Genomic DNA, 27161 nt, shown 5'->3' on the forward strand with positions numbered 1-27161 from the left:
AAGTTTTGAAATGATAGTACTGAAGTATACAATCCAGAGCATAAGAAAGATGAGATGAAATATGCCTTTGAATAATTTTTGAAAAGGTTATTATTTATTACTTGAAACTAAAGATTAAGAGATTAATAACTTATCTGCCTTCAGAACATAAAGTATGTGTAGCTACATTTATCTTAACATGGCAAACAAGTTAATTTTATTAGAGATGAAAGAAAAATTACAGTTCCTCCTTCAGGCAGGATGCAGGATACAACTCTTGCTCATCAAAACTGATAATTATTCATCTAAGAATGCTTGAAATATCACTGACAGATCAAATTAATAGCCCTGTCAATTCACAATTCTAAGCAGAAAAGTTCAAGAAGCACCACATGGGGCAGTAACAGAGATGCTGGGGAAATGTCTCATTTATTCCCATCTGTTGCAGAACACTTTTACCCTGAGGCATGCAAATTCATCTTTCTGCTCCTAAAAATAACTTCCCATAGTCTTTCTATGCAGTTTTGTTTTATTTTCACTGATTCTTATCCTAAACAATATCTTCAACTGATGAATTTCTGAGGGTTTTATGTATCATGGAAAAGCAGCATTACTTTATATCAGTCCCCATTTCCTTGGACTTCAACAGAAAACTTCCCCCACCAGGGTGAGGAAGCCCCACCAAGTTCATGTGACCCCCCAGCACCCTGAACATCCCAACAGCTGCACCACTGCTGGAACCTCTTGCCTTCCCTCATTCATTTCTTTTTACTCTCTTTCTTTTCATCTCACCTCTTTATCCAAAACCCACTGCCACATCCTTATAAAATAGGTCAGGGAATAACATATCCACTTCCACAACAAGTGTGTGATTTATACTAAAGCTTTATGAGTTTTTGCAGACCTTGACTTCTTTCATTCCTTTCAATCATGAGTATTTCTAAATCTTGGGTGCTCCTTTCACCTTAAGGGTGGGACTCACACCATGGCATTTCACTAAGACATCATTTAGATTTAAAATGCTACAAATCACAGCAAATCCTCACAGGTTTGCTGGCTTCTAGACTGGCTTCACAATGATTACTATAATGCCTGTGTTTTTTATTTAGTAAAACAAAAGTTAAATACTGCTCTCAATGAAATTTATTGTTTGATACTTAAAATAAATTAACAGAATCTTCCTCAAACTTCACAGGCTGAAATATGTTTTCTCTTCAAAAAATATCTGATATTACTAAATCCTCAGCTATACCACACTCAATATATATATTCCCCATGCATTGCAGAAGTGGCATTAATTACACAAATAATCAGAATGCATATTTATTCCAATTAACATACAACAGTGCCAAGTTCCCTGTTTGGCTAAAAGCAGAATTGCTGTTTAGACATCTCACAGTGTATTGCAAGTAAGTAAAATTTCTTTCTAAGCATTTGTCTGATTACTTCTCTTTAGAAAATTATGGTTTTGAGGACCAGCATATATTTATATACATATATGCATTTTTTCATATAAGCATACATGTCAACAAACACACATAGGTATGTATATATATGCATCTATGTACACACAAACATGTACAAAATATACATAGGCCTTAGAGTTTACACTTTACTTTCTTTTTTTAAAGATCTTTTTGACAGGTTTTGCAATATGAATCCTTTGAATATTTTCAATATACAATTCCAAGGATTACCCTTCTTCATACTTTCATCTACCTGAAGCTGCATAATGCCAGAGAGTATAAATAATACAAAATAATTTTTATACTACACAAAAATCTAAAAAGTTAAATGAAACATGAAGTTCTGCTTACTTCTCAATAACATGTGGACTTTAAACTCAGAAAATAGTTATTTTTCTCTTTTTTGTTAAATAAAATTCTGATATGATCTTGTGGGTTTTTCAAGTATAGGAAACAAACATGGAGTGTTCAAATCAACAAAGAAATGCAAGCAGGACTGAAAAGCCTATTTGTTGGACTCCTTATTTACATCTTATGTTTCATTCTTATGTTCTGCTGTGCAGATCAAGAAATATATCACAGAAAAATCGTTTAAAACTTTGCAATTTATATTTCGGGAAATATTTTCCAGGATTTATCGCTCAAAGCAATGTTCTCTTTTTTTCTTTTTTTCATTATAAAAAGTCAGACTTTTTATAATCATGATAGCAGTTCATTAGATAGTCTTTTCTTCTTTAATTCAGCCTTTTATTAAGTAGGTGAAAAGTACGAGTCATTATTTTGGAAAATACTGTTTTGCAAGGATTTTAAATGAAAAAAAATACATTAAATTAAACAAGATTCTTCCCTTCCACCCTGTAAGGGATGGAAGTATTCTTTAACTGTAGTTTCTCAATTTTCTCTGAGAACTATTAAATTGAGAAGCAAAAATCAATGGACTTCCTAAAAATCCCTCCTAAAACTGGGGAAAGAAAGGAGAGAAGACAGAGGACAAAGGACAAAAAAAATTCATGAAAACTTAAGAAAGAAAAAAAAATACTACTGAATTCCTATATCAGAAACAACCTGAAATAAAATTCTACAAAATCAGTTTTAAAACAAGAATTCTACTTCACTCTCATACAATTTTTTTAATATCTGTAATCACACACTAAAATATCTCCTCCCCTAACATTTTAACTCAGATGTCATATTGAATTGGTATCAAAATTAGAAAATTTAAAAATTTAAACCACAAAACTCCCAAGCTCATGAACAGGGACGTGAATAAAATGCACAAAACCCAAAATTTTCCTAATTAGAAGTAAGAATCTTGCAAATTGCCACCTATGCCTAAGATTTCCAAACACACCGGTGCTGGCAATAGATTAGAATTTCTCTTCCCTCTTAAGCAGATTTTCCCAGTTAAGTGAAGATGTATCTGCTCTGGGGACAGCTCATGAATCTCAGACATAGATTGACTCTTCAGGTATTGCTGATATTTACTGGATGTCATCTTCTCTAAAAATTTTATATTAAATATAGAATTATCTATTCTTTTCAAAATCTTCCTGCAACATACTGAAGAAAATTCCCTATTTCCAAAACCATAATTTGTCTTTTTTACCTTGGTAAGAGTCATAACTAATAAGGAAGAGACATACAGCATCTCAGGAGACAATTTAATTCACCAATCTGCAAGATTTTCTACCATTTAGGGACTACAGGATTTGAATTACAATATCCTTTACTCTAGCAGCTCTTCAAGAGTTTTTCTTGACTGTTACTTTTTCATCTTATTAGCAGTTAAGTCTTTCAGAGAGAAATGTTGAACAGAAACATGAAGATAAGGAACACTAGAAGGTAAACTGAAAATTTATTACACTCAAATAATTAAAGCAATTAATTATTCCTCTGTTATCATTATTATTGTTCATATAATGCCTTAAGTGGTACTGAATCTTATATTTCATTCCTAATTATAGTCTCAGCATAACAGGCATAGCTGCATTTCACAGTTTTATGGCATTTGGATTCAAGTTTCAACCTTGCTTGCCAGTTTGTGGTCAATAAGATGTGGTACAAAGCCTGCCCTTCCAAAACACATGCCAAGATGCTTTTAAAACATTTATTTTTCAGTAGCAGTAAGGAGAGAAGACGTGGAGACACTAATCGCCTCACTAATGTTCTCTCTAAGCTATTAAGATCTTAATTCTTGCAAGAGGAGAGTTCTGATGAATGGCATAGTTATCTCCAGCTTCAGAAGAGTGTAATAAAGATGAATATTTGAAACCTCTCTGCACTGCAGTAGCTTAGGCTTTTCTCACTGTCACATTTCACTTTAAGGAGCTTAGGTATCAAAGGAAAGACTGAGAAATGTGGCCTGGATAGATCTTCATTTATTTTGTGGAAATTGATCACCCAACAGACTTTTGAGCTGAAAACAGCAGGTCGATACATTTTGCTAGTCAGGGCTAAGTATTCAAAGCAGAGTATTCAGAAACATAAATGTTAAGCAAAAAGTGGTAATTGCTCTCTGATCTACACTGTAGTAAAATTTGGGGGGGAAAAAACCCAAAACCCCAACTAATCCTTCTCTAAAAATTGGCAAATAATAAAAACCAAAATTCAAAACAGGATATTTGAGACTTTCAGCTGAGATGCATGAACACTTAATATATACTCTGACATTTTTCCTTATGACACTTAATTTCCTCTGGAAAAGCCTGCTTAAACGCTTAGTTTAAAGCTAACATACATTAAAATGTCAAAATATCTGAGTATAAATTTAAGGATTGATCTTAACATCATAAAACTTAAAGGATCAAAAGTATATCAGATTATTAAATCTGCCAATGTATATAAGCTCTCCTCCAGTGCATGATCTTAAGAAAGAAATTCAGACTAATGATCCCTGGGGGACATTACTGGTCACCAGAGTCCAGCCAGACTTTGTGCCACTGACCACAACCCTTTGAGCCTGGCAATTCAGCCTAATTTCAGTCCACCTCACTGGGCTCTTAACCGGCCTGCACTTCACCAGTTTGGTTTTGAGGATGTTACAGGAGGCTGTTGAAAGCCTTGCCCAAGGTGACATGAACAACTCTCCTCCATCCACTGAACTGGCCATGTCATCATGGAAGGCAATCAGATTCATCCAGCATGATTTTCCCTTTGGAAATTACTCACAAAAATGTTCCTGTACTCTGTATGCTTGGTAATGTTTGCACAGATTATTTACTCCATTAGCATCCCAAGAGACGAGGTGAGGGTGACTGGCTTTGAAGCTTCCTGGATTCTCTTTCAGATGGGAATGACATCTCTCCCAAACGTCCCCTCCTCAGATTGTCCTGACCTTTCCAAGGCTGTTGAATGTGACCTTGTAATGACATTGGCCCCTCAGCACTAGGTGAACCCCACTGGGTCCCCTGGGCTTGTGTTTGTCCAGGGGCTCCCCAGTCTGATCCTGCTCCACCAAGGCCAAATCTTCCTTGTTTCAGACTTTCCCATCCACCTCAAGGGCCTGGGATTGCTCAGTTCTCAATCTCAAACAGCAGAGACCAAGGTAAAAAAAAGGCATTGAGTCCCTCAAGTTTTTTCTGTGCTCTTTGCCTTTAGATTCTTTGCCTCATTTGGAAGAAAGAACAGCCCAGTAGCACAAACCTATTCATTCTGAGGCAGCAAAAGCAAAACAGGCTAGAGGAAAGTGAAGGTTAAATAGAGAATTCAAAGATATAATGAGGCAGGTAATCTCTGAAACAAAACAGTGTCAGATCACACAACTAGACACTTTCATAATGCAAAGACATAACAGTAAGACTACGAATTTCACAATTTTTCAGAATCTTCTCTCTTTATTTTGGCTTATTAGATTTTTCCCAATGCTCATTTATGCCATTTGGGGAGAGAAATGGAAACAGAAGCAAAAGAAAAGGGCATGCTTATGTGCATACATCAAGTTATTTTTGTGTGCTCTACAGAAAAGAGAATACAGCACTCATGAATCAAAAAACCTATAAAGAAATTGATATAGCAAGGCAGTATCTATAACTTCCCATGTGCAGGAAGTACATGGGAAGCTTATATACATATAAAGTCTGCCTTTTCATTCCAATCTTGCACCTCTCTGAAAACAGAAAAGTGTAATTAAGTGAAATTGTAGGTGGGAACTGTAATGCAGATAAATGTCCCCTGGCAGTAACCACAGAATTCATCTTCACCTGTGACCCAGAGTCAAAGCTACAGTCAGATTTGCACTAATTAATATATCAACCTAATGAGTTATCTGTACTGACAGCGTGATTTAGCAGAAGTTATAATTATTTTCTGAGAACACCAATATTGTAATTAAAGTGTTCTTCTTTGGTGCCAATTTTGGCGAGCCTTTAGAACTAAATAATTGTAAAAAAAAGTACTTTACAATTGCTGATCATTATATGATGACTTACTAAAAACAGGTCCCTCATTTTTATATTATAATTGATTACCTACTCTTAGGCAACTAAAGTAACACTTTCAATAATTGGCTCCTTCAATGCATCCTTAATACATATTCAACTTGGACATCTGCAGCTTTTTTGTCTGGTAATGTCCACTAGATCTGCATTTTATAATTCACTCCTTAGAGACCATAACTCAATTAAGAGTTAAATGCTAAATAAGATATATTTTGGCACTCAGATTCTCCCCACTGAGCTCCCACAGACCAGAACAAGGCCAGCCACACCTCAACACCCAGGTATTACTGGAGCCTTGCAATCCAGAGAACATTTGGGCATGGGGAATTTATCCATGCAGCATTTACAGTGAGCCACAAGCCTGGCCAGGCAGAGCCATTCTCTCTGCAAGTTGTCATCTACACACAGAGGCTCACAAAAGCCCAGCAGAGCAGTGCTGGCAGCTCTAAGAAAGCTCCACTAAAGCAGGCACAGATAATAAGAAATAATATACTGCAAATACACCCAGGGCATGATATTTAGCTAGGGAGCTCCCTGAGTTAATCATAAGACCAGGCCCCAATAATGCAAAAAGAGCCAGTTTCTGTTGGATGCAGCAGGCATAGACTAACATTTCAATCGTACCAGCAAAAGTACTCAACATATTTGAGAATAGCCATTACAATTTGCTTCTACACAGTAAAATGAGAAAAGCAAAGGGATATTCAAAGCATATGCAAAATAGAGATTCTGCCCAAATTGGATTTATGGAAGATGACATCCAAATAGATTATCCATAACTGAGAGGAGTTAGAAATCGCTTGAGGCATAAAATGACACTAGAAAATTTTTTCCACATGTGGCTTAGGAGCCATTCTGGAAGTCATCCCTGCTTATCACCACACTGGCCTTTCTTGTTGTACACCACACACCCAAAATTACTGCTGAAAAGGGAAATTAAGTTAGGACCAAAAAGCAAAAGTAAAAAGTCGTGAAAGAAAATAGAAATAATAAGTACTGGTGGTTGAACAGTTTATCAGGTTTGAATATCAGAACTGACTAGATCAGTCTTAAATGGAAAGGGTAATTTTATCTAGCCTTAGTCAAGCAACCATGAGAGTCAACCTGCTCTTGCAAGCAGGACAGGATTTGTAATCAGGAACTTTGGTCTCTACTGCTTTCCCAAATGTCATTGAATAAAGGACATACAAAAATATTCTGAAAACTCTGAAAAGCTAGCTCTCAAACATGTGCTCATAAGCACACATAGTAACAACTGTGTCTGACTAGAAACAGGAATATGAAGACAAAGCAATTACTGCTAGCACTTCCTGACAGCATTAATGGAAAGAAGAAAGTGAGAAGGTTCACATCACCCTTTATTCCTAGTTAAAAACTGTAACACACAGAAAATCATGAATAGTGCTAATCAAAGGATGCTGATCTTGGAACACAGAAACACAAGGAAAAGAAATACATATGGGTAGGCAATAACTTATAACAACAAATACTTTCAGAGGCAAGTTGCCACAATATCTCTATGAGTAACAATTGCAAAAGTCTACAAAAGGAGTATTAGTAGACAGAGCATAGTGAAAGAGTTATCTCACCTCTTTCACTATCTTTCCACACAATTTTTCGATTTTTCTCATAATTTTTATTCAACCAGATGAGGATGGTTCGTTCATATCGAGAATACACATTACTGCATAAAGGTTCTGATTTTATTCCTGGCATGTTCTGCAAGCTTTCCAAGCTCGATGGGTCAGGAACCATACGGGAAGAAACGCGTGGAAGAACAAACACCTGAAATGATGAAAAATGTTTTCAAGCATGAACTGTAAAAAGAATTTCAAGCTGACAGATAAAGAAAAAACCAAACACTTCAAACTCAAAAGGTTTTCTAATTTAGGGAAGGTTTAGGAGATTGTACATTAGCACCCACATAACCACTACACAGGATGGTGAAAGGTCTCAAGGGCAAGACAAGAAGCTGCTGAGATCACTTGGTTTGTTCAGCTTGGAGAAGGCTGAAGAGTGACCTCACCACAGTCTACAAAATCCTCAAGGAGGGCAGAGGAGAGGAAGGTGCCTATCTTCTCTCTCTGATGATCAGCAATGTGGACACAAGGAAATGGAATGAAACTGCAACAGGGCCAAGTTTAGATCTTAGGAAAAGGTTCTGCACTCAGTTGGTGGTCACTGGACCTGGGAAGTGGTCATGGCACCAACTCAGTCAGAGAGCAGGGAGCATCTGGAGAATGCTCTTGGTCATATGGTTTAGCTTAGGTAGTCCTGTGAGGAGCTGGGAGTTGGAATCAATGCTCCTTATGGGTCTCTTCCACTTTGAGATATTCTCTGAGTCTAAATATTTTTTGTTTTCAACTTTTCTCTAAGTTTTGATGAACCCTGTGAAACCACTAGGTCATCTGTATTCCAAGGATTACTCTGCAGATTCTACCCAAAGCTCTAATTGCTGAACTACTTACACTGATGTCCAGCACAATCTATAGAACCATTCAAATTGTATCTTTCATGACCCAGTCGCTTATTTAGGTCAAAATTACACTGATTGTTTCTCCTGAAAAGGTTCACATTAAAGGTCTAAAATAAAATTCAGGGCAGAGTTGGTTTCCTGGGCTGCAAGTGCACGTGGGGGGCTCATGTCCAGCCTCTCATCCACCAGCACCTCCAAGTCCATCTCGGCAGAGCTGCTCATAATCTGTTCATCCCCCATCCTGGATTGATACTGGAGAGTTCCTCAACCTGACTGATATAAAATCTGATTGAATAAAGGCATTTCAAGCTACCTTTTTTTTAGGATTTCATCTCATCAGGAAAAAAATCAAAATCCAAACAACAAAACACACACATACTATTAATTTTTGTGGGGTTTTGCTCTGAGCTAGTCTGTCATGTACCTATGAATACTACAGCAAATTGAAAGAACAGCAAGGTGACTTGCTTTCTGGTAATTATGATTGCATTTTTCTAAGCCCATGTTCCCACGTGTCCTTAAGTCATCTGTCTCAGCCCATGTACACATGCTGTTTCATCTCTATTTTCATTGTGCTTTCCCAATCATTAATCACATAGTCAGAGAATAGTTGAGGTTGGAAGATGGCTCTGGAGATTGCCTGGTCCAAACTTGCTGCTCCAAGAACAATCAGAGAGCTTTTTCAGGATTGCATCCCACTGGACTTTGGATATTTCCAAGGACAGTAACGCCACAAACCCCTCAGGGTATCCATTCTAGTGTGACCACTCTGACAGGAAAAAAGGTTTCTCAACTTCAAAGGCATCTCCTGCATCTCAGTTTGTGGCTGTTGCTTCTTACCATGTCATGAGGCACAACTGAGGAGTCTGGCACTGTCCTCCTTACAACCAACCTCCCCTCAGGTACTGAAATACATTTCTTAGATACACCCTCCACCCAAGCCTTCTCTTCTGTCTGAACAGTCTCAGCTCCTTCAGTCTCTCCCTAAATGACAGATGCTCCAGTCTCTTAAATCATCTGTGGGATCCTTCACTGAAGTCACACCCCAGTACATCCATGTCTAACTTGTACTAGGAAGCCCAAATATTAGCTGTATTTTTAATCTCTTTTCCATCCCTTGGAACAGAAATAAATAAATTTTTCTTCTAGGCACATAAATGCACTGATCATTGAAGAGCACATAAGCTTTACTTTGGAAAACATGGCACCCAAGATTTTTCTTTATCATCAGTAAAAATAATTGAATAAAATAAATTGAATAAAATTGAGTAAAATAAATTGAATAAAATCTGAGAAGTCTATACTGACCAAGATGATCATATTTTAAAATGAATAGTTATTATAAAAAATGCTTAGCTGTTTAAAAATTCCATTCAAATGTAAGGTAATGAATGCTACAGTTACACATCTAGGCAATCATGTCCAGTGAAAAAGGCTTCTAAGCAAGGTAACACAAAAGCATGAGAGAGTTTTCTTTACTTGCACTAGTATTTATATAGTGCAATTTTATATTTATATTTATATATTTAATTATAATTTATAATTTATATACTTATATTTATATATTTAATTCAAATTTATATTTATATATTTAATTCCACAAAATGCAGACTGTTATAACATTTCCTAGTTTGAACATATTAACACACTTAAAAGGTTTTAAAGAAAATTAAAATATTCTCACTCTCTCTTTTTTCCTTCTCTAAAAGAGAGAAACAAAATACTTACAAGCATTTAGTTTTAAAGATGTGTTTGCAAAAAAAATAAACCTCCAGTATACCACAGATCTTTTTCAAAATAAAACTTTTAGCCATCAGTTCCCCAGAATCTAGTAGCAAATATATCTGCAATTTACCTTGTACATCTGCAGCAGCACATCTGTCCAAGCTCGTTTGCTCATTGTCTCAAACGTTCTGTTCTCCAGAACAAAAGTACGCCTGCCACTTAACTTGCCTGAGCTTCTCATGCTTGCCCTCTTCGCCTCAGGTACAAAACACTTCAGACAAAAGATGGGAATGTTTTTTCAGTATTTATTTCATCAGTTTGGATAGGAAATTCACAAGAGGACAATAAAGAATCAATGACATAAATGGGTGATTGCATCTACTACAGTGCAATAGTGACCAACATTTAGAAACATCTGCAGTTTGCTGCTATCTCAGGAATAAGAATCATAATAAAGAATTGACAGGAGTTGAAAGCAGCAATCAGGAAACAGGGAAAACACACTAAATACTTTACTTAAAAATGGTAAAACCTGTATGATAATCTGATCTCTACTTTAAAACATATCCGTTGGACATTAATATCAGGTATTAACAGTATCAAAAGAAATTGGAAAAAAACAGGGAGACCAATGTAAATGTTGGAGTCAGCTTAAATTCCTACTTACTTTCACACATGTGCTTAGAGTTATGCAATTCTAAAGAGTCGCCACAGTAAGAACACTCATGGTCCACCAAGAACTTCCACTAGTATCCAAAGGACTGAAACTGAGCACATGGGCTTTGTTAAAAGGAGAAAAAACACCAAAACCTACCTACCCTCAGTCCAGTATTCACTTCACTCCATAACTCGTAATCTTCTGGTGCAAGCAGAAATTCTGGCATAATATGTGGAAGATGTGCTCCTTTCCTTCTGAAATCACAAAGCAGGAAAAGTTAATAGGAAACATAATTAAGGGAAATCAAAATTTTTCAAGTTGTTTTATCTTTGTGTAATCTCCTCTATCTGAATAGCCTCTGGAGTAATGATCCAGCTCCATTAATTGCTTAGATGATCTTCATGTATAGAAACTCATGTTCAATTCCCATGGCTACAATTACACACTTACAGAACATACAACTCTGGACAGATTGGCTTCATTTTGAGCATAGGTCCTCCAGGAAGGATTTAATATAACATGAAACATCAAAACAAATACTATCCATTTCCATGTGAAAGCCAAATGAGTCATCAGGTTCCACCAAGAGCATCAGTGGAATGGTGAGATCATGAATGAAAAACTTGATCTGACTGTCCACTGAGCCTGTCTAAGAAGAAAGGCTCTAAGTCATCTTTTGCAGTAAAAGAAGCAGAGTTCCTGTGGAATTCCTGTGCTGGATATAACCCTACCAGAGGACATTTTGATTAGTGCAAACTGCACAGATAACCTTGGTAAAAATAAATTAAAGGTTATAATACATAAATCTTATCTCAGAAAAATGATAAAGGAAACCCTAAACTCACTGTATACCATCCAGTTAGAACTAGGCTTGAAGAAGGCTAATTTTAAAAATCAGAAAGAAAAGGTGCACGCATGGATATCTCATCATAGTTGTACTTACTTAAGGAAGGAAAGCAATTCAGAATGCTGCCAGTGGAGTTGGAACATTCTTTCTACTGGATCAGTGGACAATGACTGGCTTGCTGCAATGCCTGGTATTGATTGTCCATTCAGATTCAATAACATTTCATAAAGACTTTTATCTTTGTCAACCCTTCGTTTAAAATTCTTTTCTTGTGCAACGGTTAGCTGGACTATACACACATCACTAGGAGAGAAAAGTTTTTTATATTATATTGATATAATTTGATATTATTCTTCTATATGCACAAAATGAGCTACAATTACAAGTTTCACAAGGCTAATTTAAGAAACCATGAATCAAAAACAGCAGCAAGGAGGGTTGAAAAGTACAGCACTTTTCATCTTTACAGAACTTTCATAATAAAGTAAGGATTTTGAACTGCATGGAATATTTATACCTTCATAAATAAAAGCTTTCTGCCAAACATAATTTGGATTTTTATCATGTTTATAAATGTCTATGTAAGTCTTTCCAGCAGAGTGGCTTCTTCACCATTTAGCACCAAGCTGGATAAAATCAAATAAGTGAGGCCACCACCACTGATGCATTTCCAGAGTGCTTGCAAGACTCTTGATTATAAAATATTATTTCTCATTTGTTTCTTGATCTTTAGATTATGTGGGGGGAAAAGACATTGTTAAAGAACCTACTTATGCCACCAAAAATGGACAAAGGCTAGAATTGTTTTCAGTCTCAGAGGAGAATCAATTTCAATTAAGAAGGTGACATTTAGCTTGAACTGCATATTTAACACACACTGCATTATGATACGCAGTATCTTAGTTGAAAATGTATTTTAGAAAGTAAAAGCTAACACCTGGATGACATTTTCATATAAACACCATATAGAAGCTACAATTTTGATAGAAAACTGTGCATTAGAGTGTGTTTCTATTCCTTAGATCATACCCAAGCCCTTTGAGTAGATCTGTTAGGCTGTTATGAGACAGACAGGTGTTAGCTCTAAGCAGGTGTGAATTACCTTCTCAGTGAATAAGGTATGGAAATGGGATTCTGCCCCTTAGACCAGCCAAAGAGTGTGAACCAACTCTGGACAGCATTTAGGGTCTTTTGAAAGAAGATGTAGTCCTCCTCATCTTCATCAGGAAAAAATGATAATTCACACTTATCTCCTTTCCCATCACTTTCACTGTCAGTTTTACTCTCTTCACTTGCTTCTTCATTCTCTTCACTTTCATATTCATCACTCTCACTTTCATCAGTGGTACTCTCTGAAGGATACACACAAAATAAATTATCCAGAAAGATTTCTTATTTCCCCATTTTTATCCAGTACAAAAATATTCAACACAGAATTTTTTACAAAGGAAAAAAAAACTGCCAGACAAAAAATGATCAACTTGCTTTAGGAAAAAACTATTTAAATTACATTTACAAATCTTAGGAATAAAACAAATGATATATTGAAATTTAATTTCACTTTCAAAAAAAGCATTACCCAACCAGCAAAAAATAAATTCAAGCACGGCTTACAAAACTATAGCCAGAATCTTAAAAGGGACAGTCTCACACACAGTTCCAACAGACCCAGCTTTGCTTGTCAATCACTGCAAGTTCACTTTAACAGTTATTGTACAGGTATAACTCCCACTACATCTATAAGCCTTTGGGATTTTCTCCCCTCTCTTAGGCTTTCTCATTCCTAAATTCTGATCTGTTCATAACTAATATATTTTAAAAACTATTAGTTGTTAATATCAACAACAATATCATTGCACAAAAAGGTAACTAAGAAAAAAAACACTAGTTCTCCTTACAGCACAACTAACTTAGGTCAACCTCCATCCTTGAAGGTGTACTTTAATACCACTGTTGCAGTTTCACTAAATGATGCAAATATAAAATTAATTTATACCCTTGTGAATTAAAAAATATATTACTGGGATTTAAGAAGAAAAACCAATACAATGTGAAGAAAAGAGGCTAATTCTTTATAAGATCATTGATTTTATGTGCTGTACTATACCTGATTGAGAATCTTCACAGCTCGAGCCACTATTTGCACCTAAAGAACTTGTGGAATGGGTATCTGAAGGTGATGCTGGTGTAAAACATGGCTGTAGAACAACTTCTCCAGTGCTGAAGTCTTTATTGTCTGTAAAAAAAGATTCAAGTTGCAGCTGAGAAAACATGTTTTACTGCCTGTGCTCTAATGCATTATAAATATCTACTTATATATTTTTCTAATTCATGCTTCAATTAATCAAGTAACAGTTCTTATTTGACTCATAAAAATCTTACTCTAGTCATTAGACTGGGGTCCAGAAAAAAATTCATGCATTTTTGAGTTTTTTTCCCTATTACCTGTATATTTTACAGGCTGCATCTTCCTGCTTGCTGAAAAGCCCCTATCAGAACAATGCTAGTTCAAGAATTCTGTGTCATGAACAAAATACTCTTAAAAACTTCTTGTTCACAGCTGTGTAATGAGTCTCTCATCATTATCAAGCTCTTTCAGACTTGACTACAATTATTTTACAAACAAAACTCAGAAGTAAATTTTATCAATCCATCAGTTCTGAAACAATATATGTTCTGACATTCTCATGTTGGCCTAAGATAGGATTAAAGGACCCTCTGTCATCAGTTCAAAACAAAAGAGGCACCAAGTATAGTTTCCAGAGAAGGAAACACATCACTAAGAGAAGCAAGAACTCCCTATGATTATCTTTTAAATTTTGATTGCTGGCACTGTTATTTTTACCATCTGTAGGAAGTAAAACAAAAGCACAGTGTCAGAGTGGAGGCAAAGCCTTCCTGGATACCTTTCAAAGACACTGTTTTGTATAGATAAGGTTTGGTCACCCATTAAACAGCATTCAACACCAACACAGTCTATACAAAATCACATAAAAATACTCAAGGAATTTAGCAGTAATTGCTTGCTTCAAAACTAACACAAAGTGATGTGTGAACAAACCAATAAGCAATCAATACAGGACAGAAATATCCCAATATTAATGGGAGATCATTTATTATAAAACCATCACTCCATTTTTGGCTTAATCCTCAATGAAAATCTACAAAGCATCTTTAAAAACAAGCTTGCAAAAATGGTATCTTGGTCACAAAAAATAAGGAAAAGAAAAAAAAAATTACACATTAATAAGAAATAATAATTTTTTCCCCTTCCTAATTGTGCTATGATCCCTGAATGATGTGGTACCTATACCTATCTTCTTCCATTTGGAAGAAAAAGACCAAAACATGACCTGTCTTCTTGCTAATCCCTTTCTCAATTTCCCAAGTATCAATTCTCTTTTCTCCTGAATACTCCAAGTGACACACTTTAAGTTGATGCAGTCTCAGAATTCAGTCTTTGATGCTAAATCTGTCTCAGATCTAAGAACTTACTTGCTTACCTAAAAGACTTCTCTATTTCATCAAAATACATCAGATCACGTATAGGGCTATAAAAACAAAAAAGTCATCATTTACCCCACACTGACCCTGCTTTAAGCAGGACTAGATGGCCCCCAGGGATCCCTTCCAGCCTGGATTATACAATGATCCCCACCTTGCCATGAGCACAGCCACACACAGAGATCACAGATCACTGAGCAGCAGAGATGGCTTCAGCAGGGGGGACACAGGCAGAGATTTAGAGACAGAGGCAGTCAGAGGGAGGCAGGCAGGGACACATAATGCAGATAAAAATATTTCTGCTCCCTGACCACAGGTTTTTATTAGGCCTTAAAAGATAGCTGTGCCCTTCTCCCTTCAAGGACAGGAGTTAAAAAACCCTGGAAACTATTCCCAACAGGCAAATAATGATCACATTTTAAAATAACATCATGTGGTTTCCTCTTTTGCTTTCTTCAAAATATATGGTCACTGTCTATCAATTCAAATTAACTTATTCTCTAATGTTTTGGCTGTTTTCCCTATTCATATTTTAAAAATTTCACAAACATTCTGTAAGATTTCAGTTTGTGCAATAATTTTCAATAATTCTGACCTGATCAATTATATAAGTGGTCCTCCTTTTCAACAAGAAAATTGAAGCTATTAAAAAGTTTAATTGTGGTTTTCCCCTGCAATAAATGAGGGAAAATGCTATCTTGAGAATCACATTCTTGTTATCACCCTGAAAACACTGGTTTTTCTAATACTAATGGACATAATATAATTTCAGAGGTAGAGTTTTGACTGCTTACTGCTTCTCCAGATAATTTTTTGATCAGACCAGTGCAATGCCAAGTACGGGTATAAGGTCAGAAGACAATTGTCTGCTGTTCCAGCAACCTGAAATGAGAACCTGTTGAAAACAAAACAGAAGTTACCATTTTCTATTTACCAATGGTAATCATGATATTTTTCAGCACAAGAACAGAAGACAGAGTGAAGGTATCAGAACTCCCTCATTCTTCTCTAGTGGTTGAACAGATTACACAGGTGGGACTGCACCTTTCAAAATGCTGAAGCTTGGTATAGTATTTCCACTTCTTAGTTTTACTATGAGCATGGGTGTTCCATCACTCTGAAAGAGTCAGCAGAGATTTAATGAAATAAATTACTCTGTATTTCTAAAATGAAAAATAAAAAACTACTAAAATTACAACTGACATTAATAAGTCTCCTAAAGACGCCTGCTAACTTGCTAAATAATTTATCCTACAACTTTTGACAAGGGAAGTTTTCTTGAAAAGCAACTTCTATTTTGATGCAGCAGTTATTCTGTAAGACTTTACAGAAATGTCAAAATAAATATTTAAAAATAAATAGAATCAATTTATAAACAATAAGATATTGACTGCAGTTGCTGGAATATAACAGAAATTGATGTCCATGCTCTGATGTTCACTGGAGTATCTGTTCTACCTGCAGCAACTTTATTGATGTGCAGCAATCCACCTTTTAACCCTCTTTTTGTACTTCACCTCGGTCTCTCAGTGTGTAGTCAACAAGGAAATTATTGCCATCAATGCAATGCTGGGAGCCATCTGTATTTATGTTCTTAGCTCATTGCAACTGACAGGTAATTAAAGTGAGCTTAGTCCTATGTTATTAAATAGCTGGGTTTGTAGTCCTTATTTACTTATTAAAAAACATTAATTAATTGTTTTGACTAAACTGCCAAAAGTAAAAAGAAAAATGTGTTTTAATTATTCAAACAGCATGCTGATATCCATCTTGCTTTAATACATTGAGAATTATGCATATTGAGAATATACCTTTCACAGAAGAAATGAATATATTTTCTGTTTCCTTGAAACAACCAAAAAGAAATTTATATTTATTGCAAATTTAGATTAATATTAAAAGATATGACAAGACCTCTCAGATTAATTTATTTATAATATGACATAATTAGATTTTACTGGGGGTTTTTTGTGTAACAAGATAATCAAGGAAAAAAAAAAGCTTTAAAAGTACCAGAAAGGAGTAATGTTTCCTCCTACATACTTCACTCTCCAAACACAACATTCTTGAACATCACTTTCAAGGCAACTTTAATAAATAGAGAAAGGTTACAACAAAATCCATAGTCAACTTTCTTACAGGTAAATATTCCCATTGGGATTCCAATTTGATATCTAACAGTCATTTAAGTGAATAATCCAGCTCTGTAATGTTTTGGTTTGCTCTTAGGAAATGTTAATCCAACTGGAACTTGGCTGGGGGCAAGGCAAGAGCTCTGGCCACTTCCACCTTGCAGCATAATATTTCTTGCAGCAAACATCATTTTTTCAGCTTTTATTCAGCAAATATCTCAGCAGCAGAGCATCAGCAGAGCAGATGGCTGTGAGAGGCACATCCACACCTAACTGTGTGCACAAAATGTACAACTGTACATGTTCAAAACAAGTGTCAGGGCTTGTTGGTTCTACCTTTACCAAGCCATTGAAAGACACACAGGATCAATAACTACAACACAGAAAGGTTTTCAACTTCCAGCTCATGACTTCACTGTGATAAATGGCAACTGTCAATACTCTGCAGGCACTCAGATGAACTTCAGACAACTGAGTGAGGGGCAGGAGGGGAAGAAAGCTGCACCGAGGTTAATGAGAGACAGCTCTCAAGTTACATGAAAGTAACTCAGATGTCTGCATTATCAGACTCAGTCAACTTCCTGATTTCTTACTTTGAGGTGAGCATCTCAGCCACTTCCATCCTAAATGCCAGGCTGGGATTCAGGGAAATCTTCACTCATGCTCTGATTTGCACAGTAATGTAACACAGAAAAGTGTGCTTGAGAACAACTGCAGTACATCTGAACCACTCACACGAATTCCATGAGTGAAGCTACTCAGAGCAAAGGAAGGAACTGCACAATGTAGAATATAAAGAACAGCCCCACAAAAGAACATCTGTAAACAAATAAACCCCTCAGAGCTTGTGGTGCTGCCACAAGCAAAGCCCTCCCTGTTCCCTGGATGCACCTGCTGGGGTAGCACAGTAAGAGACACAAACACACCCAGCCAACAACTAACACAATACACATATTGAGGAGGGGGGATGGATCCTGCAAGTCAAAAACTGATCCTGCAGCTGATATTGATTATAAGTATTAAACTTCCATGACTGTGGCTGCAGTGTGCAGGAGATGGTGGAGGTCAGGACTGAAGGATGTAGAAGGGACTGAAGAAGCTGTTGTGGGGGTGTTCAGCTGTGAGAAAAGAAGGCCCAAGGGGATCTTGTTTATGTGCACAAGTATCTGATGGGAGAGAGTAAGGAAGAAGGAGACTCTTCTCAGTGATGCTTAGTGAGACCACAAAATGCAGAGAATGCAAATTTAAATACAGGAAATTCTATCTCATTATAAGAGAAAAAAAACCAAACCAAAACCAAAACCATGAGAGTGGCTAAACACTGGAAAAGTCTGCCCAGAGAAGTTATGGAGTCTCATCCTTGAAGACACTAAAATAATCAACTGGGCAATAGAGTTGATTCCTTGAAGAGGGGCTGAGATGATCTCTGGAAGGTCTTTCCAACCTTAGGCATCATGTGATAATAAACATCAACTCACTTATTGGCCACCTGTGCACTTATCAGTAAGTACTTTATAACCCAGTAAGTACTTTATTACAGCATTTTCCCAATGTGCTATTTGAAAGAAAATTCAAGAATGAGTCTGTAACTAAAAATTTCATCTGAGATTCAAATAACACCACTCCATTCACAAGGACACATGACAGAAAAGTGAAGGTGCTATGAGCTAACTATTTATCATATGCCTTTGAGGAACTGAGTCAGAGGGCACCAGACAGAGAAGCATGCATGCTAGCATACAAATTCAGAAGAGAGATTACAAAGACATGTGCATTCCGTACATGTGAAAGCATCTTGTACCACTGACCTTTACTTACAACATCATTAATGAAATGATGTTACAGAACTACAAGTCTTGTAGAACATATTTATTTTGTATTTGCAGCAGAGTTCAATTAAATATTAGAAAAGTCTGTATTATTCTATTGGAATGAAAGGTACTTGTGCTGTTAGCAAATGTGAAGTCACTAAATACATTCAATTATTCAGTTTATTTGGTTTTATAATGTTTACTAATGCAAGTAAAAAATTTGTTATCTACATGAACCATCATTGCCACTGCTACTCCAGTGTTTATTCCCTAATGCACATTTCCAAAGAACACAGAACACAAGAATGGCCACTAAATATATTGTGTTTACCAACATCTGAAACCTGCTGAGCACCAGAAGTAAAACTCCAACTGTGATGACAAAAAAACCCATTCAACCCTGTAAACAAAGCTTATATAGAAGTGCTTTCACTTCTTTTAAAGTTACTCTGGGGTGGTTTTTTTCATTAATTTGTTTATTTTAATGTCTGTGGAAAGACAAAAGAACACAAATCAAAATATATTTATCTATTTTAATCTGCTCTATGGAATTTCAGGTGTTTCCTAACTACAAATAAGTGATTTTTTTTGTATCTGTGTACCCCAAATGTTCTAAATATGTAGGCATAGTTAAATAACCCTTCTTCAATAGTATTCATTAAGAGATGCAGAATATCAGTAAATTTCTAATGAGAAAAAAATCCAAATCCACTAGCATCTAACTAACAAATTCCTGTAGCAACATCATTTGTGTAAACTAAACAAAAATATTTAAGAGAAACTCAGACTGCGGTTCAGGAAACAAAACAAATTGCTTGCAGAAGTGATTAGTGACAAAAGAAAACTTACCTAAGAGTGTGGCATTTTACAGGTCTTTAAGAATAAAGAACAATGTTCTTTATTCACAATGTTAGATGCTGGGAAGTTGCAATTTAAATATCAATAAAGACCTGCCCTCCTCCCTCCCCTCAAAAATCCTAGAACAAATACAGAGATGATGGAACTTGAAGAGGAAAAGATGACCCATGCCAGCTCTGCCATTATTCACAAATAAGCAGTTCTCCCACACTGAAGGATCCTTATCCTTTGTAGCAGGAGCTCAGGCTTCCCCAGCAACCAACATAATACAACAGTGAATAGTGGCTGACACATAATTTCATGCTGTATGTAAAACTTATAGCTGGGAAAGCATCCACATTTTTTTCCTAGTAGCAGCAGTGATGCCAGCACTTAATTCCTGAATAAGAGATGCCTCAGCTGTCAGGCACCATCACAATGGCAGAGAGCCACAAGCACAGAAAAGAACAGAGTGATTAATGGGTTTGGACCATCCTTGTTTTCAAAAGCACTCCCAACTATCTGAGGTAAAATGCCAACATATTCTTAGGTCAGATGAATGCTGCAGAGCAGCATGCAAATATCAAGAACTCCAATGTTTCCTAGCTCCCTGCTTTCTCATGAAATGTGAATGATATTGAAAGAAATTGACAGCTCCTGCTCTCCCAGGCATGCCAGCAGAATCCATGGATTTGACATTTATCAGCAGTGCCTATTAAAGAACTGGATGCTTTGGGCATGCTTCCCAAAAGCAAAGGGAATGTTTTCCCCTGTGAGACACTGAGATCTGATGGACTATCAAAACAACTGGAACCAATCCATAATTGGGTTAGTGACTGTGTCTCACTGCTATCATATTGTTATTACAGGCTACATTCCCTGACATTCTCTCTTCCTGAAGTTCCAGCCATGAATAATGTGAATAAATTCAGAAATTTCATGAGTTTCCATGGCTTCCCAGGGGTAGAGGAAGAGGAAAGGGAGAACTGTAGAACATTGGAGGAAAAGACCTCAGCACACTTGTGTCACCAATGACACACCAACCTATGTACACCACATGTGGGGATTTTAGTATATTCTTCTGCCCAGAGCATTATTTTCTTTGATTGCCTGTTTACTACTTATTTTCAGAAATAGTTAAATGTCATTTCAATCAAGATGGCAGAAAAATTTATTTTCTGCTAAACTCTTTGTATAATTATCAAATTAAAATATATAATAACAATAATCAGAGAGCAAATGTATAAACATGCCACATTTGCAGAGGGGTTGTTTTTGCAAAGTATGTGTCATAGCCAAATATTTCTCCCATTTATTAAATACTTGCTCAAGACAGTCTTAGATTTTATGTTAACTTTTATTTCTGAATTCCTATCAGACCTATGTAAGTAAGAGTCATTTCTTCTGCTTTGGATTCAAAGGAGCAAAAAGAAAGCATAAAGATTTAAAGTATACTAGAATTATGCACTTATTAGAAATTAATGCATTTTCGTATGTTCCATTTAATGGAATCTGTGCACACAATAAATTATTGCATAAATGACAACCATATAGCTCTTCAGTTTTCTTTTACAGTTACATTTAATATTGCTTTATTATAAAAAATGATTGCCTGTCATCTTTCAAATGTTTTCTGTAAAGCAGCCAAATCCAACATTATCTAGTCTCTAGCCAATGTTCACTCTGTTTTAAAGCAAAAAAAGTAATTCTTATTTAGGACTAATTATGGGCTATGTGAATCAATCCTACTGACATTTTAGACCTGAATTTAGAAATGCAAAATACTACAGAGCCTAAGTAAAGTCCATTGGGTTTGTATGGCCAGGTTTTGGTAGCTACCAAAACCTGGCAAAAGCTTCCAGCAGCTTTGAGAAGCTGCTGGAAACTTCCTCCACCTCCATCAGAGCCAACAGCAGCCAGCCCCCAAAGACTGATTTGCCACTGGTCAAGGCTGGGCCTAGTAGAAGTGGTGGCAAGACCTCTGTGATAACATACTTAAGAATTTTTTAAAAAGTTATGCCACAGATGTAATGCAGGCAGAGAAGAGGAGAGTGAGAATCAGTGAGAGGAGCAGCCCTGCAGACAGCAAGGTCAGTGCAGAAGGAGGAGCAGGAGGTGCTCGAGGTACCAGAGCTGGGATTCCCCTGCAGCCCTTGGTGAGACCCCGGTGAGGCAGCCCAAGGAGAGCACAGGCATGCAGAGATCACCTGCAGCCCATGGAGGAGACCCAAAATGGAGCACAGGGATGCTGAGAGGAGGCTGTGAACCCACGGGATGCCTGTGCTGGAGCAGGCTCCTGGCTGGGACCTGCAGACCTGTGGAGAGAGAAGCCCATCCTGGAGCAGGTTTCCTGGTAAGACTTGTGATCCCATGGGGGACCCAGGCTGTCTTGAAGGACTGCACCCCATGGCAGAGTGTGCAGCAGTCTGGGGAGGACTGCTGCCCATGGGATGGACTCACATTGGAAAATTTCATGGAGAACTCTCTCCCATGGAATGGGAAGCCCACGGTGGAGCAGGGAAAGGACTCCTCACCCTAAGCAGAAGCAGAAACGATGAGTTGTGAGATGAACTGACCACAACTCCTATTCCCCGTTTCCTTCCACTGCTGGGGAAGAGGTAGAGCGAGGAAGGAGAGAGGGGTGAAGGGATATAGGAGAGGCCTTTGAGTCCTAGCAAAATGCATGTTTTGTATTTGAATATCTGTATAGAGGCTTTGCCCCAGAGGTCCCGGTTGTCCTTGATGGGCTGCAGCTGCAATGTCCTTAATCGGGACAATGAAGATAACTGGGATAAAAGGGGGCGGGTTAGCCAGTCAGGGAGAGCCTTGGAGGAGCCCTGAACTGAGAGAGAACAGCATGCAGAAGAAGGAGTCTGTGCAGTGAAGATCTGCAGCCATGAGAACACACCAAGGAAGTATAGACTTTAGAAATCCGATAACAACAATATGAGACTCTAGAAATAGAAGAACAACAAAGGGAAAGTATTTTTAAAGTTGTATTTTAGTTCTCGTTATCTTGCTTTGATTTTTTTAGTAATAAATTTAATTAATATCTCTAATTTGAGTCTGTTTAGCCCATGAGGGTATTTGGTGAGTGATCTCTCTTCTATTCTTATCTCAACTCATGAATCTTTTATTATGTTTTCCCTCCCCTTTCCAGCTGCAGAGGGGAGTGACAGAGAGACTTTGGTGGGTGCCTGACATCCAGCCAGGGTCAACCCCTGTGGAATGTTTTTCTCCTCGATACTCCTGCTTTGAAATATGCCTAGAACTTGTTATGCTTAGAAGTTAAGGCTTTTTTTCTAAGTAGCTGTAGAACACAATATTTTACCAACCTCTGAAAATCTTGACTTGCTTATTTTAATAAGAATATCCCAGAACACAGAATAGGAGTTGAAGTTCAAAAGTTTAGTTCAAATCATTTTAAAGTACATATTATCACTTTGAAAATGGAAATATAAAGAGAGAGCACCTGAAAAATTAATACATCTTCAGCAACTGATACTGTGAGATTTCACAGCCTATTAAACAGTCCAGGAACTTTTTCAAGACCAGTTAGCTTTTATAGGTGTTATAAAAGGTTATAGGTTTCATTGTTTTATTATTAAAGATCAAGAAGACCCTGAAATCTTGTCTTTCTAAAATACTCAAATTAACAAAGCAGTTTAAATTCATTAGATACACGGTTTGAACCAAATTGTTCAAATGCTTAGATAATTGATTGGATCAGGTTTGAAGGTGGAACACGTTGCACAGGGCTCCCACGGGGGCTGGCAGGAAGGAGGGAAAGATATCCAGAGAGCAAGAAATTCCAGCTACATATTATTAGAGTGCAATATCAAAGCACATATAATACCAGCAGTGTTATCCAGACTTGGATTTGTCATGGAATTATCATGGAGTTTATTAAAAGAAGCAGGAAACAGTCAGGATTACAGAATTGGGTGGTTACTGAGACTTTTCTAAGTGAGGAAAATAACTATTTCTAGTTACAATAAAAATAATTTCATCTGAAATCCAATAGGAGTAATATTCCCACACTGACCAAAGACACATCCACAATTCTTTTATTTCTGATGCTGTGTTATTTCACCCAGTTTTGCTCAGGTTTTATATAACCTCCTCCTAAAGTCACCCACAACTCGGCAGCCTGTCAGAAAACCCCAAATACATTAGTAAACTGCTATTATGAGTTCTGTCCTGTATTTTAGTTCTATATTTTAAAACCTAGCAAAAATTCTGAGATGCTCTGACATTCTGGAGCAGGATTTTTTTCACCCTTACGAGCAGGAATGGTTGTTAAGGTTACTTAGATTACTTTTATTTGCTATCTTTTTAAAAAAAATACATTCAGTTTGCCTTTAAATTGAGGGTCATATTCTTTATTTCCTTTTAATGGCAGATATAGAAAAAATTTATTACACAGGAGGAATTTTTATTTCTTTATAACAAGGTTTGAGAAGCAGCTAGTGCATCATATAAAAAGTTATTAAAACTAAATATTGTGCCTGCTCTAAGCTACATTTCAGACTTGATCATAAGCTTAAATTATCCTTTTCTTGTAATTACAGCAAGCTTTAACACAGATTTATGAATCACGCCCCACACAATGATTAAATCCTAGAATTAAATAAAATTAATAACAAATAGATTCTTTGCTGACAATGTATACAGAAAAATATGAAATATTAACCCAGAGAGCAGCAATAACCTGAAGATCCATAACCCTTGCATCAAAATAAAATATAAAATATAATATAAAATTTAGTTTTATATTTATTTAAAAGCCCATTTTAAGCTGCAGGATGGAATTATTTATCTCTCAAAATAGTTGCTTTAGTGAAAATACTAAATACAGGACTTTAATAGAAACAATGCCCATCTTTCTTAATCTTGCATTCACCCTCTCATCCCACCCCTGGCAGAGTTGAACAACAGATGAGTTACCAGTAGATACGAATGAGATCTTGAAACAAGACCTTAAGATGGACACTTAGATGGATTTTACCTAAGAGACCTAAGCTGAATTTTTTAGTCTTGAATGTAATTCAGTTGAAAAAAAGAAATAAATATCTATCTTTCATTTTCATTTTTTTCAGAGGATTCTTGTGGAAAACAGAAAGATAGAAACTTCCATAGAGACTGAAGGGTTTGATCTGCAGCCTTGGAAGAAGCTTGGATTGATGTAAAAATAAAGTACACAGACCATAAGTAGAAAAATCATAAACTTATGTTTCTACAGTTGTAAGTAAGAGTATGCCTTAAGTAAGTAAAAAACTGTATTAATAAGATGGTGAAGGGTTTATAATGTAGGGGTGTAATTGTATAGAGTAAGCTCAGAGTTTGTGAAGCATATTTGTGAATGTGTATTAGCAGCCCATTGGATAAAAGTATCTTCGGTGCAGCAGAATTAAGTAAAGGTGATAGGTTAGAAAAGCAAAATAAACTTTGTGGCAACTGTCCATTGGATTGGAAAGTTCTATATTGTCTTAGAATGAAGCACTTGTGAGTACTTTGAGCTATGGCTGAGTGCTTGCTCCTCTGAAATCTCAAAGCCTCTGAGACTGATCTTTATCTGAGCAATAAATCATTCTTAGCCCAACTGTGGTCCCATTCCTTCATTAAAAGCAGCGATAATCATAGATTCTTGTGTTCCTTGACCCAAATCTTGTGAGTTCTGTGCCTTATATCACCCTTGGTCAGTCTGGAACCTTCCCCCAGGTGAATCTGAATTGCACACATTACCTGTTTTCTTCTTGGTCGATGAATAACATCTCCCCTAAGAATGACAATGGCTTGGACGAGCTGAAGCTGATAAGGCAGGTCAGTTCATTACTTGTGCCATCTGATGAAAGAACAATATTTTTTCCCTCTGGGAACTCCACAGAAAAAGGGCAAGTCCTGGTACCATCTGCAAGTTCAAGCTCAGGAAGTTTAACTCTAATTTGTGAGTTCCTGTGTTAAACATAAATAGTAGGTGTTTGTGGTCAAAGGATTGCAGTAATCAAGTTAATTCATAGATTCTCACATTCACAAAACTATTTCACAGTTGAATACAGAATAACAACTTGAGTTCTTAAGTGCAAATGGAACTAATTCAAAAAATAAAATTCTTCCATCGTTTAGATGCTAGTTTGTTTTCTTTGTATGTATCTGAATATTTTATGCTGCCCCACAATATCTGAACATCCAAATGAAATTTCTACTTAACTGTGCTACAAAAGGCATAAAGAGTTTTCTGAAACTTAAAGCTTTCACTAGTGTTCACTAAACTGCACTATTGCACAATTAAGTTATAAAGTTATAAAATAGAAATATTAAGGGTAAATTTGTGAAGATGCTGAAGATACTTCAGTATGTAGTTATGTAATTCCAGGTTTCAGCTCTGAAATAAGAACAGCAGTCAGTCCAGACCCATGTGGAATCCTTTCAGTTCCAACCACCGAGCTACTGACAACAAACAAATCACTTGATAAATCAGCACAACTCAGACAAGACAATAATAATTTGAAGGTAATTTAATTAATTTACAACAAAGTGGAATTTTTGCTGTAGTTCTAGTATTAAATGATACCTTCACAAACATAGCAAACAAATATTACTATTCTTTACTAAATACAAACAGCAAAGCAAATCTTAAAAACTTGAATAGTTGCAATGTTAAGTTATATTACATTATAAGAAAATTACAAAACGTCTCTCTTTTAAATTCAAGTACCAGGATGAAGTGAGTGATCCACAGACAAAGAAAAAATATATAGATTTCTTATTGAAACAAGTGTCAGGATTAAAACATTTCTGCTGTCCTTTTCAATAAAACCTCACATGGAAAGAAGGAAGAAAAAACCACCAAGAACTACAACCCCATCAACTGTTCAATTAGCTAAACTTCAAAGCAATTGAGTAGAAAAAATAAAATGACAGAAAGATTTCATGTTACCACAATGTGAAAAATTCGAAATAAGATTTAAAACCTTAGTATCTGGCTAAAGCAAACAAAAAATCCTGGTAAGTCTCTTTGAATTTTTTTGCTATCTGTAGTAATTTTCTATTTCTGATATAAATTGATTGAGTGAAGATATCAGAATTTAGACACTTCATGAAGCAGGTATTTTTGAGGAAAAAATGTGGGCTTGTTGCTTATTGTTGAATATTCAACAATAAAAATTACATTTATTTTCTCTTAAATATACACATTCTTCTGCTGAGCATAAAATTAATACTAACATTCACAAACAAATATTAATTCACTTTTTCAGAAATGAATGAAACAAAGAATTATTCAGGATT

The 27161-nt window shown here is 36.3% G+C and overlaps 1 protein-coding gene across 1 annotated transcript in view; it reads right to left on the bottom strand.

The window, feature by feature from the left end:
* CFAP47 (cilia and flagella associated protein 47) overlaps nucleotides 1–27161 on the bottom strand; it is a 261050-nt gene that overhangs the window by 191270 nt on the left and 42619 nt on the right. Inside the window, exons 26-33 of the mRNA XM_066545467.1 lie at nucleotides 25617–25826; nucleotides 15886–15986; nucleotides 13695–13823; nucleotides 12690–12939; nucleotides 11684–11890; nucleotides 10901–10994; nucleotides 10213–10353; nucleotides 7471–7666 (exon numbers count right to left, since the gene is read on the bottom strand). Coding sequence (XP_066401564.1) covers nucleotides 7471–7666; nucleotides 10213–10353; nucleotides 10901–10994; nucleotides 11684–11890; nucleotides 12690–12939; nucleotides 13695–13823; nucleotides 15886–15986; nucleotides 25617–25826 — 1328 coding nt within the window. The remainder of the gene's footprint in view (nucleotides 1–7470; nucleotides 7667–10212; nucleotides 10354–10900; nucleotides 10995–11683; nucleotides 11891–12689; nucleotides 12940–13694; nucleotides 13824–15885; nucleotides 15987–25616; nucleotides 25827–27161) is intronic.

Source organism: Molothrus aeneus, chromosome 2 (genome assembly GCF_037042795.1).
Source record: "Molothrus aeneus isolate 106 chromosome 2, BPBGC_Maene_1.0, whole genome shotgun sequence".
NCBI lineage: Eukaryota > Metazoa > Chordata > Aves > Passeriformes > Icteridae > Molothrus > Molothrus aeneus.